The sequence below is a fragment of the Hemibagrus wyckioides genome, linkage group LG10, assembly GCF_019097595.1.
Source record: "Hemibagrus wyckioides isolate EC202008001 linkage group LG10, SWU_Hwy_1.0, whole genome shotgun sequence".
NCBI classification, from domain to species: Eukaryota; Metazoa; Chordata; class Actinopteri; order Siluriformes; family Bagridae; genus Hemibagrus; species Hemibagrus wyckioides.
Window position 1 is genome coordinate 9,466,800 of NC_080719.1, and position 13,822 is coordinate 9,480,621.

A 13,822-nucleotide genomic window follows, 5' to 3' on the forward strand; every position below is an offset into this window, starting at 1 on the left:
TTAATGTTTATGATAAATATATTCCAATGTGTGTTTTAACATTTGATAAAAATGAAATGGTCAAAGAAATATTTTATAACTGACCATTTGAACATTTTTGAAGGTATTTTGCTTTAATTAAAAAAAAATAATCCATGTTTTATCAATGAAAATATTAGGTGATTTAATCTCAACTTGATGGAAAAGCAAGCAGATGAACTGAGATAAAAGCCATGTGATGTACTCAAGAATATAATCAACAATTACTTGGTGATGAGCCTTCCTGGGAAGCCTACTGAATGAATTTCCCTCGGTTGATTTCAATGACTTGCATGGAGGCAGCCTGTAATTCCAACCATCCATCCATCCATCCATCCAACCATTTCCATTTTTTGTACTGCTTATCCTACTCTGACTCTGGTGACTCACAGTGGAGGACACCCTGGACAAGGTGCCAACCCAAGATGCAATCTCTCTCTCTCTCTCTCTCTCACACACACACACACACACACACACACAATCAGCCTACAGCTTATGTATTTGAACTGGAGGAAGAAACTGAGATACAGGAAACCCCCAAACCACAGGGAGAACATGCAAACTCCACACACACAAAGCAGAGGCAGGAATCAAACCCCAATCCTGGGGATGTGAGGCACAAACCTAGAATTCAAGTTTCAAAATGTTTAATTCTTTAATTTATTTATATTTAGCTGCAGTTTTATCCTGCAGGGGTAACTCTGGATGTACGGTGAAGCCTAGAACTATAAGGCAACAACTATGTTAAAAGTGGGACACCTTGCTATCCATTTATTGTTTCAGTATGTGTGATTTATCACTGGGGCAGAGACAGTGGTTAAGGTTCAGTGACAGTGGTCGGAGGATTGAGTTTAAATTTCAATACGAGCAAAAAGCCACTGCTGGGCCTTTCAACAAGACCCGCAAACCTCAACTGCTCAGACATATTATAGGATTGGGTTCTGTCCCGTTTGTAAGTCCCATTGGATAAAACCATCTACCATATGCATAAATGGAAAAAAAAATCAGACCATGATGTGTGTCATTTGACCTCTAGAGGGAGCAATTCACCACAATAACTGAAAAATCGAGAAGAAGGGAAACGGATTCTCAGATTAGGGTTACTCCAAATATTTCCCTTCTCTTTGCAGTGGATGGCCATCAGATGTCTACTTCCAAAGTGTGGCCTTTTCATAAATTGTTCAGAGCTTGGACAGATTTTATTTAGAGTGTTTCATCAGCAACACTTCATCAGCAAGAAGAGAGTGGAGTGGTTAAAGTTAAAAGAGATGAATCCAAGATCTATGATGGACACCTGAAAGTCACCAATGGCTGTGGAGGAAACTGTAGGACAAAACATCACGAATAGATCAAGACATTTCCCTGGTTTCCAGTTGACGACTAAAAAGTTTTTGTATTCTCCAATTTGATGGCTAGATATGTCATATCAAGACCTTCAGAAAGTGTTACTGTACATGATGCCCTACCATAAGCATGATGCCTTTGGGATTAGTTATAAGAAGTTCCCTTGAATCATGACATATTTTTACTCTTGGCCACGCAAGCTTATTTTTAAATTAGGTTGCAATATGTCTGTCAGACAGACCTTCTGTGATTGTTACATAGACAGGCCTCTTATTTACTGTGATTCAGACTATCACTGTGGCAGCTGAACTCTCAAGCTGGACACTTCTGCCAAGCTACTCTCTTATAATGGCCAGCTCAGTCATGCCAGCTGCTTTGCTGGCTCTCTGAGGTAGCTAAAGGTCTCGTTGGCAGCACTGCCAATTAAAAAAGAGAAATCGGAGTGCTTTAAACAGGACTAATCCCTCCTTGACCCGCTCTAAAGTCAGCTGGGGTTCTGTTCTTGGATCCACCACCAGTTTTCCAATCAGACCCTGCAGAATGATGTTCCCCAAAGAACTGATTTCTGAAAGACTCAAAACATGTAGAAGATAAGGGGTATTTTGTCATTTTTGATAGGGTAAACAACTTAACTGATGGCAGACATACAAAAAATGTCAATGTTTAGGCTTGCAGCATGGTCTAAAATCACATCTTATCTCTACCATTTTTCGTGTTTTGAATCCTATGTACATGCTCAGTTACACCTCAGGGTTCCTAGTGCACGGCATGAGTTCAGCTAAAAAAACAGTAAGTCAGGGTCAAAAATGAAGTTCAGATGGTTGGGCCCCATTGGTTAGAAGCCTTGATAATTCAAAATGCTGATTCTGTTGGCTCTACTGTATATTATCCTGTTCTGTTAGATTTTTTGTGTTGTTTTTGCTTCCAGTTGTGTTCAAATGACATCATAAAAATTAGCTGATGTGTTGAATCGTGTGTTACACTCACTACATGTGATAAAATGGTCATCGGGTCTAACAAGGAATGACGACATGGTATGTATAATTGCAGGTGGTATTTCACCACCTCTATATTTAACTCAAGACCTCGAATAGCAAAGATCTCATGCCATTGCGGTTTTACAGCCTTGTTCTTTTGATTTCGCTCTCATTGGAGCTGTAATCTGCACGTCTGCATGTGAAAGCAGAGTTCTCTGGAGTGGGGTCAAAGAGGGATTAGTCCTGTTTTGAGTGGCTTTGATTTCTCTTTTTTATATTCACTTGCACAGCTGCCAAGGAGACCTGGCAGCTGCCGTGACTGAGCTGGCCATGATAAGAGAGCAGCTTGGCAGAACCGCCCAGGTTGAGAGTACTCGATAGCTGGTGATTTGACATGACTTGACAGATGAGCTGTGGCAAGTAGATGCTGCTGTCCATTCATGTTAATGATTTTTTGTGTTTAATATTGTGTAATATTAATATAGTATTAATATCAGCTTATTACCTGTTTTTGTCTTCTCAGACCTCAAGAGTTCAGCTGAGTTCACCAATAGCTGGACAGATGCATGAATACTAAAAACAGATATATAGGCTTGTACGGTATATGCTTTTATTTACTTACAAATTACTTATGTCTATACGATCACAGAAGTAAGTATGTATCATGTCTCTTTCATATGACATCGTTTAAATATAGCAGGGTAAGTTGGAGTGCAAGTTGTGCACCTATGGTGGCCTTTTTTCCATTAATGGATATGTAAAGAGGACTGACAATAATTGCAGAGCAACAAAGCTACATTTAGATGTATTTCAACCATCATATGTTGAGTATATTTGGACAAGTGATTGACATTGATGGGCATGTAAGCAATTTACCTTATACACCTTTTCCCCTTACTGAACAGATTTGAATGAAGTAGTAGATATGTATCAAACTGTAGCCCATTAGATCCTTTGCACAGTTTTTCAGCCCCACTCTACCTGTCCATCATTGGAAAACAACCATAGGACAACCTCTGCTTTTTGGACTATTCCCAACATTGTCATGTGCCTGTATTAAGTACTGTTTGATTTTGCCTTATATGTGAATAACATATTTGGGGTAATAAAAAATTGCATATGAGATTTTCCTAGTCTGAAAAGAAGACTTACTTAAAATAAAAAAATACTGAATAAGCCTCCTCCGGTGCATTGAAACATCTGCTTTCACTACCTGCACTATGTCTGCAGCGTGGAAACCACGTGTACGCGTTCTGCCCACCGCTGTGAGTGATCGCGCGATTATCCAATCACCTTTCAGGAATCTGTTTGCATATATCCCACCGGCCAATCCGGTGTCGATGGGCGTGTTTTCCCCTTCGGTTTTGTGCGCTTGCTGCAGCGATTCATTTCTCCCGAAACTTTGCCCAACTTCTGCTCACTTCGCCCCTCGCTTCTCCGGCAGTGATGCGTAGCTACAGGGCTCCTCCGCTTCTGCTGCCCTTTTTCCTTCTTTCTATTGGACTGAAGGCAACAGTAGGTAAGAACGTAGCAAATGTGTTTCTTTGCAACTTCGCTAAAAACCGCCCTGCCTGCAGTGTACTAACACTTCTTGTGTGTGTTAACGGCTTTGCTGCAGAAGTTCAGATTTGCCGGAACATCTTCTGCAGCACACTTCTAATGCACAGCGTCTGCATGGACACACATCTTCCTCCTATTCTAACATCAGCCATTTAAAGTTCTGTTTATGCAATACATCTATGCCTGCACTGCAGAAGCAAAACCATTTATATCACTTCAACTCTTATTGCCTCTACTGTATATTCTACCTCTTATAAAAATGCATACATCTATTCTCACTCCTGCTGCTTCTACCTCCCTATACTCACTGCTGCTGCCTGCATATTAACCCCCTTCCTCCTTCCTTTACTCAGTATTATTGCCTCTATAATAAACAGTTCCCTCTATACCCTTACTACCTCCTTAATAATACCTTCCTGCTCCCCCTCTGCTCATGCCTTATACTCACTACTCTTGTCTCTTTAATAATCCCCATAGACTCACTCATAATGCATCTATATTCACTTCTCCTGCCCCAATAATTATAACTTCCTACTCCTTCTTACACGCCTACTGCCCTGTACTCCCTGCTCCTGCCTTTCGAATAATCCTGTACTTACCCCTCTGCTTACTCATGTTGCCTCTACATTCACACCTGCTTCCTCAGCAATAATGATGCCCTCCTGATCTCTGTGCTCACTCCTAATGCCTCATACTCACTGATTCTGCCTCCTACTGCCCTTTACTAACTGCTGCTGTCTGTATATGTATCCCCTCCTGCCTCCATTTACTCACTGCAATTGTCTCTATAATAAATCCCCATCTGTTCTCTCTATATTCCTACTACCCCTATAATAAAGTCTTCCTGCTGTGTCTCTATTCACTCCTACTACACAATATTCTGCTCCTGACTATCTGATAATCCTGTACAGGACACTCTAGTCATTCATGTTGCCTTTATATTCCTCCTACTACCTCTTCGCATTCCCAGTGCCTTCTATTGAAATAATACCCTCCTGCCTATTCTTTACTCATTCCTATTGCCTCTAAAATAATCTTCTTCAACTCTGTCGAATTTGCTCATGTTGCCTCTATTATATTCTGTCCTTCTGCCTACATATGATCAACTACTGCCTCTTCACTCATTGCTGCTGCCTCTGTATTTACTGCTGTTGCCTCTATGAAACTCACTGCTATTGTTTTTTATTAATAATCCTTTCCAGGCCCTTCTCTACACATTTGTATTGCCACTATATTCACTTCCACCACTTCTGTAGTAATCTACTTACTACATTTCTCTGCTTCTCTCTACCCACTCCTTCTGCCTCTATACTCACTCATACTGTCCTCATAGTAGTCACCTCCTGCTCCCACTATACACCAACTGCTTACTCCACACTCCCTCTGTACTTACTCCTATTGCCCTAATAATGATTCATTCATACTTCATCTATACTCACCCTACTAACCCTATAATAATGCATTTATGCTCTATCTATAATCACTCACTTCACCTTCCATCTGCTCCCGTGTTACATTTATATATTGCTTCTATAATAATCTACAATGATCATTGAATATTCCTGCGGTGACTATAATACTCATAATCATTATAATAATAATCCCTCGAAACTGTTTGTGTAATAACCTCATATAATCTCAATACTACCTCTCATATAATCTTAAAATCCACTCTTGCTGACTCTAGACTCACCTCTAGTGCATCTGTAACAATCCATCTCTTCTTCCACATTTCTCATCTCTCTCTCTGTACTCAATCTTACTGATCATATACTCAGACCTGCTTTCTCTTCACTCACTCCTATTGCCTCTATATTCATGCATACTGCCTTTAATAATCCACTTCTACTGGCTTTACACTCACCTCTACTGCCTTTATTATAATGCTGCTCCCTGCGCCTGCTATACTCATCTCTTCACCCTGTTCTCACTATTGCTGTCTATATGCTCAGTCATTTTCTCTGTTCACTCAGTCCAACGCTGATAATCTACACCTATAGCTTTTACAATAGTCCAATCTTTGTCCTCATCTCTGCTTACTGTGTACTCATACCTACTGTATCTATAATGATGCATTCCCTCTACAGCCATACTAAAGCCAGAGCTTTACGAAGAATGTGTTGCAAATAAGGAGCTATAAACTTTGATAACTAATAATATCTGATGAATGACTTTAGCAGACACTAATCGTTTTAACAGGGCCTAACTTTGATCATTTAAAATTTTCAGCCTCAAGCAACCAGCATACAAACATAAGACACGTTTTTTTAACATGACTTTATAAGCAAGCAAAAAAATTTTTTTTAGATATATTTGTTTAAGTTAAAGTCCTGTCTAAATTGTGGCTATCCATAAGACCATAACAGTACTGTAACGTGCAAGTGTTCACACATTAGCACTTGTTCACACACTAGCACCCTACTGTGCTGGGTCAGTACATTCTCTACCCTCAGTTCCACTACAAATGCAAGAAGTGGGTACATTGCCAACAATTGGGTATATAAATAGAAGAATAAAAACCTTTATTTTTTTTATATTTGCATATCCTGGCTTGGTAGGTAGCCCGGCTCAGGTACTGCGTCAGTCATGACATCACACCCCTGGAGCAGAGAGGATTAAGTGCCTTGCTCGAGTACCCAGCAGTGGCAGACTTGGCAATGCCAGGACTTGAACTCACAAACCTTTGGATCAGTAGTAGCCTAGAGGATTAACCACCGAGAAACCATTTTCCATCATGTAGATCATATATCGTTATTTTCAAATATTAGCAGTGATGTTTCAAGCCATTGTTACTACAGCCTCCAGTTTGGTGCAGCATTTGAACTTCAGAGACAAAAATGTGCCCTATTTAGAAAGCAGCTGTCTTCTGATGTCCTTTATGCTTTTAAAGAAGTGTCCTTTTCTGGCTAGACAAACACATACTTCTGTTCAAAGGATGTCAGCTGCACGGAACTGGGAAAAGCCAGAACAGAGCTGTCCTTTTGGAGGAGAAATAATTTTCAGTAGTGTTATGTACAGCTTTGTAATAATAACATTGCAGTGATTGTAATATGAAAATGTATATATTATGATATTTACATAGTATGTTAGCTATTACACTGTTATTACTGTTGTTATTGAACAGGTACTACTTTTCTGAGCGCTGATCGGGTTCTATATAGAGGGTTCCCCCAGAGGAAAAACTCACTGTCCTTAAGAAATTGAGAGTATTGATGTGTTTTGACATCTCAAAATGGTGCTGTTCCAAATTAAAGTGGTTTTTCCTTCCTCCCTAGCCCGCTCTGTAGAGTACGAGACGGACTTAGTAGTGCCCTCGGAGCTGCAGCAGGAGCAGGTGGAGCTGATTTGGGAAGCATCACGGTGGAGCAGAGGGCGCAGGAAGCGCTCTGAGAACCAGCATGGCCACTTGTTCGTGTCGCTACCTGCCTTCAAAAGAGAACTTTACCTGGAGCTTCAGAGGGACGAGGCTTTCCTTGCTGGGGGCTTCATGGTTGAAGAGAAGAGTCGAGGAGAAAGCATCCAGCGTGAACCAGATTTTAAAGGACGGGTCTGTTTCTACACTGGCACTGTCTTCAATCACACTGACTCGTTCGCCTCGTTGGATACTTGCGGCGGCCTGGTGAGTGAAAAAGTGCTCCTAGACCGCCACATTTTGAGTGAATTTCAGAGACGTGAATGCATTTCATCCTTAACGTTTTTGTTTGTAGAAGTTTTAAGTTATTCTGGTCATTAACATTATTATAATAATACTGAGTCTTCACTTCCTCACTCATATGGTCAATTTGTGTCAAAACCACATATCCTGTTGCAGTATATCAGATGATACAGGATGTTCATCCATGTGACTATGTACAAAATAGTGGATTTTAGCCTTCAGTGAAGTAATAAGGAACCTGGAAAAAACCTTAGCAGATTGAACAGCCTGACCTACAGAACGCAAGCAAACAGAACGACTTGCCACAGAGCAGCGTGTTAACTCAGGCCAAGTGTACAAATTACATTCAGTGTAGACCCCCAGATACACAAGTACACTGCTTGGGTATTCACGTACCATTTAAGACAAGGTAGCATTGTGTGCCGCTTGTTATTTGTCATGTAGGAGACAATTCCCTGGCTCACTTCCAACTAAACCCAGTCCTGTGAATAGCTAGAACTGATGGCTGAATGGGATGAGTAGCACCACTGTGACAGACTGTCACTCAGTTTTTGGCTGGGCCGAAGGTCACGCCCACACTCCCTGCCCCCTATTGCCTAGTCTGAATGCTGAGACACTGAACAACAGAGATAGAGGGAGCAAAAGCAGTGTATGGTATGTGTAAGTAAGAAGACATGTGCATGGTTTTTAAGTCTACAAAGTGAGCTCAGCTACATGGTCTTCACCTCTCTGACTCTGCTCTCACTGTCTCTCTCACTTCTTCTAACCCCTGCTCCACACTCCATATTGGGCCATTGCGATGCATTCACTCCAGATCATGCAGCAGTGACAAACTTAGCTTACTCTGCACGCTGTTTGCATTTTCCCTCACCATATAAGCTCAGTTGAGGCTGCACCTTTGGAAAATGAGGTCATTGTCGTAACAGATGTGCCAGGCGGTAGAGACTCAAGCTTTTCTGACACCTCTGTGTGGGTTGACGAGGAGCAGATCAGCTGGATGTTTTGACTCTTGTTTCCAAATGGAAATTGCTTCTTCCAGACCAGCAGGTATTTGGCAGACAGAAAAAATGCAGGTCACCATTAAGGATGTGCATGGGTGCTTGACTGACACCATTGATCGAACAAGGAACACAACAATGCATGAATGAACATTAGGGCTGCACAGATAATTGAGTTATTAAATTCAATTATTGACACCTATTAAAATCATGATCCCGATTTGTTCCTCAGTGCAATTCAACAACCTCAGTAACCTGAGTATTGCATGAGCTCACACTAATTTAAGTTAAGATAAGATAAGATAAGATAAGATAAGATAAGATAAGATAAGATAAGATAAGATAAGATAAACCTTTATTCGTCCCACAGTGGGGAAATTTCCACTTTACAGCAGCAACAAAAGAAGAAAATGTGCAAATATGAAGCAGAAAGATAAAGAAATCTATATAAATACAGAAGAAAGAGAAAAATAACAATGATAATAATTTCACAGAAACACACAAACTAACAATTGCACTTGGTTATTGCACATCTTAAATTGTTGTTATTGCACTCTTGTATTGCACAGGATTTTAATTATTGTAATTTCACAGTTTAAGAATATCACATATAACAGTGTGTATTATGATGACAGGTTATTTCACAGTTATAACACAGTATAAAAATCAGTATGAACAGTGTGTATTATGGCGACTGGTTCACTGAGAGCAGCTCTGATTCTAAAGTCTAATAGCAGTAAGGAGAAAAGACCTTCTGTATCATTTAGGATGTAACAGTCTGTCACTGAAGGAGCTGCTCACTGGAAAACTGTGGGTAATTTTTAAAACACCAGTTTGTAGAACGTTTGTCTCGCACCTCTAGGTTAGGGGTTCAATTTCCATCCTCTGCCCTGTACATGGAGTTTGCATGTTCTCTCTTCTGGGGTTCCCTCCGGGTACTCTGGTTTCTTCCCCAGCGTACATTGGACACCCACCTTTTCACAGTTCAGGGTGTCCCCCATCTTGTGTCCCCTGAGAGAGACACCACTTTCCCCATGAACCTCTGTAAGATAAGCGATACAGAAAATGGATGGATAATTGGATATTAAATCCCAGTTACTTAACAAGCAACAACTAAATGTATGAGATGAATGCTTGGGCCAATTGAGTGGCTTAACAACTAGGAACTCTAACTGTCATGACAATTTTGGATATTGCACTCAAGTTTCAAAACGTGAAACTTAAAGAACTCCACTGTCTTGACTTATTTTGATGTAAGTTGAAACTAAGCTTAGCTTCAAGTTGAGTTTTTCTCACTGTTTTTAGGCAGCAGGTGAAGTTCTGTCTAAGTTTAAGTGTCTTAAAAATGTGTTAGAGTACAAATGGCTTCTTACAGAATTGGTCTAAAAATCATGAATCTTAATTCCTAGCCCCTGGATTTTACAAATATTAACAATAGTGCAGTCCTAATTAATATAAATGTATGTATTTTTATGCAACAAAGCATAAATATTTCCAAAACGTCTCATACTGATGAATTTATGGCAAGTGTAACAGGATCTCTTCAGTGAAATAAAATAAAATAAAATAAACAAACAAAAAAACAGGATTGGATTAGACAAGTGAAAGTTAATCATTTTTAAGTGCTTGAGCCTTGAATTTATGGCCAAAACATTTACAGCAGATTTCCTTATACAGAGTGCCATACATTTATCTCATTTATACTACTGAGTAGTTGAGGGTTAGGGGCCTTGCTCAAAGGACCAGCAGTGGCAGCTTGGTGGTCCTGGGATTTGAGCTCACTATCTTTTGATCAGACGTCCAATCTGAGCATCCACTGTGAAATGGTACAGCTTTAGTTTTTTATTTCATTCACAAAGAAATGAATTCACCATGGTCTACCGTATTCGTCATGTTATTCTTAGAAAACAGGCCTCCTTAAAGGACTAGTTCATTAAAAATTTGAAATGTACACAATGTTCCACTTACCCCAAATGTAGAAAGACATATTTAATGCATGAAGATTGCGTCTTCGGTTTGGCACAGTCCCTACAATGCTAATGTTCTTAAGTAAGGGAATTTTAGCAGATGCTGGAATCACGTCCATTCTCAGGACAGAGTTTTGGTGTCACTACACACAGACTAACACTAGGTGTGGCACAAATTTTTACACCAGATGGGATTTGGAAGATCAACAGTTATAGATTCAGTTCATTTCTGTTTTTAAACCAAATTCATGGTCTGTTATGAGCATATGGTACAAAATCATTCAGTTTGAGGTGCCTCAAAAATCACAAGATCTACCTGCACTGGGGGGTGGAGCTTAGTGGATTTTGGATTTGTACTCACAACCTTCTGATCAGGAGTCCAACACCTTAACCACTAAGCTACCACCGTCCCCCCACCCCCAAACTTCTCTGATCATCTTAGATTAGCAGTAACCTGATCAGTTAGTGAAGTATACAGTTGGCTATAAATAAAGATTTTTTTATTTTAAATCTCATTTATACTGTGTTAAGGAATAAAGCAACTTTTGTCTTAATATGCACCAATCAACCATAAAATAAAAAACACCTGCCTAATATTGTGTAGGTTCTCCTAGTTCTACCAAAACAGCACCGGCATGATGTATAGACATTGATGCAAATGAAAATGTATGTCATCAAGCCAGATTCCATTGCTCTGATCCATTACTCTAGTTCTGATGGTCACTTGCTTATTGTAGGTGCCTTTGGTGGTGTAGAGGAGTCAGCATGGGCACTCTAACTGGTCTGTAGCCCCATACACAGCAAGCTGTGATGCACTGTGTGTTTTGACACATTTCTATCAGAGCCAGCATGAACTTTCACAGCAATTTGTGCTATAGTAGCTCTTCTGTGGGATCTGACCAGATGGACCAGACATCAATAAGCCTGGGGCGCTCATGACCCTGCCTCCGGTTCACCGGCTGTCCCACTTTTATGGACCAGTTTTGGTAGGTACTAACCTCTGCATACTGAAAAACACCCCACAAGACCTGCTGCTTTGGAGATGTCTGACCCAGTCATCTAGCCATCACAGTCTTCAAAGTTGCTCAAATTTGTATTCTTGCCCATTTTTCCTGCTTCCAACACATCAGCTTCAAGACTGACTATAGCTGCGTAATACTGACAGGTGCCACTGTAATGAGGTAATCAATGTTATTCATGTCACCTATCAGGGTATTTAATACTGATCTTCGTTTTTATGGTGTTCCATAGGTTTACTTGGCTCTATAGGATTTCTTGAACGCAGCACACACCCCAAAATTGATAAGAGCGGCGAAAAAAGCCCCACACAAAAACAACCCCACTATCCCCTAAAAAAGAAAACAATTCTTTCATTAACGGAGCAGTAACCTTTATTTATTGTCAGGTCTGGCTTTCTCACTGCCAGCAAATTACGTTTCTGAATGTGGAACTTCATTTCAGTGATCTCACTATGAGACTACGAGGGAATGAATATATTATGCAGATTGTCTGTATCAGACAACATTGCAACCGCGTATGATTAAATGGATAATATTAGCATAATAAGCTTTGATAGCGCAAAGGCGGTTTTCCTGTGTCTATGAAATGGTGCTTATTATTACCTGTTCTAATGCTTTTGGTGAGATTTTGTTTTATTTTTTTTATTGGTGCAATGCCATTACCATGTAAACACATCATGAGCAACAAAGAGAATGAGCTGTGTTACATAGAACAGCCTGAGGGCATAAACAAAACAGGCTTATAAAGTCGTGATCATATAGCATATAAAGAGTCCTTCATTATTCTTGTAAGGAGTTAGTGTTTGCAGCTGTGACATCATTGCACAGTTGCAACAAGGAAAATTCACTGCTGTTCACTTCTAACAAAAAACCATTTTCCACTGATGTTCAAAGGCATATTAATGAGAAATAGTGGAGAGAGCAACCACTGGACTCCAGAATGCAGTGCAGCAATATGACTCAGAGACTAGTCTTGGCTAGTTGGTGCTTTATAACATGACAAAAGCATAATGATGTTGAGGACAGTGTTAGGATTAAACTTTAAACTTTAGTAATCTTGGTGATCTGTTTTAGCCGAGTGTACTGATGAGGATGTGAGACAGCTGGAAAGAGTACAGGACTAAAGCACTGCCGCATCAGTCTCTTTAGGTAGAGATGAGGCAAGAGCTAATTCTCACCGGCATCTCTGTTAGTAGGGAATTAATTGGCATTGTGGGCGCTTGTTAGTGAAAGAAGTTTTCATTACAAAATAAATTATATATAATAAGCATGTTGTTCAGGACAGGTTAATTACTCCATTAGCGATGTCCATTTGTTGATTTCAAGCTTCTATTGCACACATTCTTTTTCTGTTCTGCATCATAACCACTGAGGTTAGCCTGTAATCTAAGGGTATGTTCAAGACTCACTAAATATCCCCTCTGAGCCCAGCAATCAGTTGCTGCAGCTCATGTTGCCACAAGCATTATCCGAAGCCCTCGAGTGTCAATGTGGCTGGAGGAAAGGAAAAAATATTCCTGCTCTGTTAATGTCATTTCCACTGCTCTCCCTCCACTGAGGTGGCCATATTCCTATATACGCTGCCTGTAACCCAGCGCCTGGCGTGTGTGTGGGGTTTGTCCGTACGTGTCGGGGATGAAAGCGCATGCTTTACGACCCCTTTTCACCTTGCCCTGTCAGCACTCCTGTCTTCTTTTCCTCTCCTCCTCCTCCTCCTCCTCCTTCACACCCGCCTTGAGGCTCCATCGTTCATTCCTTGTCCTGTCTTTTCCTTTATTCATCCGTCTTATTTTTTTCCCGCTGTCTTCAGATAAATGGATCCTGTAGGGTGACAGCCAAGTCTCCATGATTGAACGGTGCCAAATTTGACTGCATGCTGACTCAGAGGTTCAGGCCAAATGAGAGAGCCGCTCTTTTAAAGCCAGTGGCAACTTGCATTATGTTAAAAAGGCCCGGACAAACAGACAGACAGACAGTCAGTCAGACAGACAGACAAGCCCACCATATTTTACAGGTTCCCTGGAGGGCTATTGATGAATGGACATATACACTGGGAGTGTTTCCATCTTCAACACAACTACCAGTGTGACAGGATCCTGGATTTCATTTTTTAAACTTATAGCAATTCTTTACACTAGCTACTTTCTGATAAATGGACAGGGTTTTCTATGGAGAATAGAGTTGTACAGAAATTATGAGGTCTTAAAGAGTGATGTATCCAAATATATGGGTTAATGAAACATAGATTAAGCCCAGACTTCACTGTGAATATTTCCAGCAATCT

General features: G+C 40.4%; 1 protein-coding gene across 4 annotated transcripts in view; it reads left to right on the forward strand.

The window, feature by feature from the left end:
- The first annotated feature begins 49 nt into the window (after positions 1 to 49).
- The window catches only part of adamts17 (ADAM metallopeptidase with thrombospondin type 1 motif, 17), a 145,995-nt gene continuing 132,222 nt past the window's right edge, over positions 50 to 13,822 (forward strand). The window contains exons 1-2 of one of the 4 annotated variants that reach the window (XM_058401858.1): positions 50 to 2,939; positions 7,175 to 7,518. In XM_058401858.1, the coding sequence (XP_058257841.1) occupies positions 2,906 to 2,939; positions 7,175 to 7,518 (378 nt within the window). In that variant the 5' untranslated portion in view covers positions 50 to 2,905. Of the gene's footprint in view, positions 2,940 to 2,975; positions 3,859 to 7,174; positions 7,519 to 13,822 lie in introns of those variants that run through there. The other 3 variants (XM_058401857.1, XM_058401856.1, XM_058401860.1) reach the window with 3 other exon arrangements.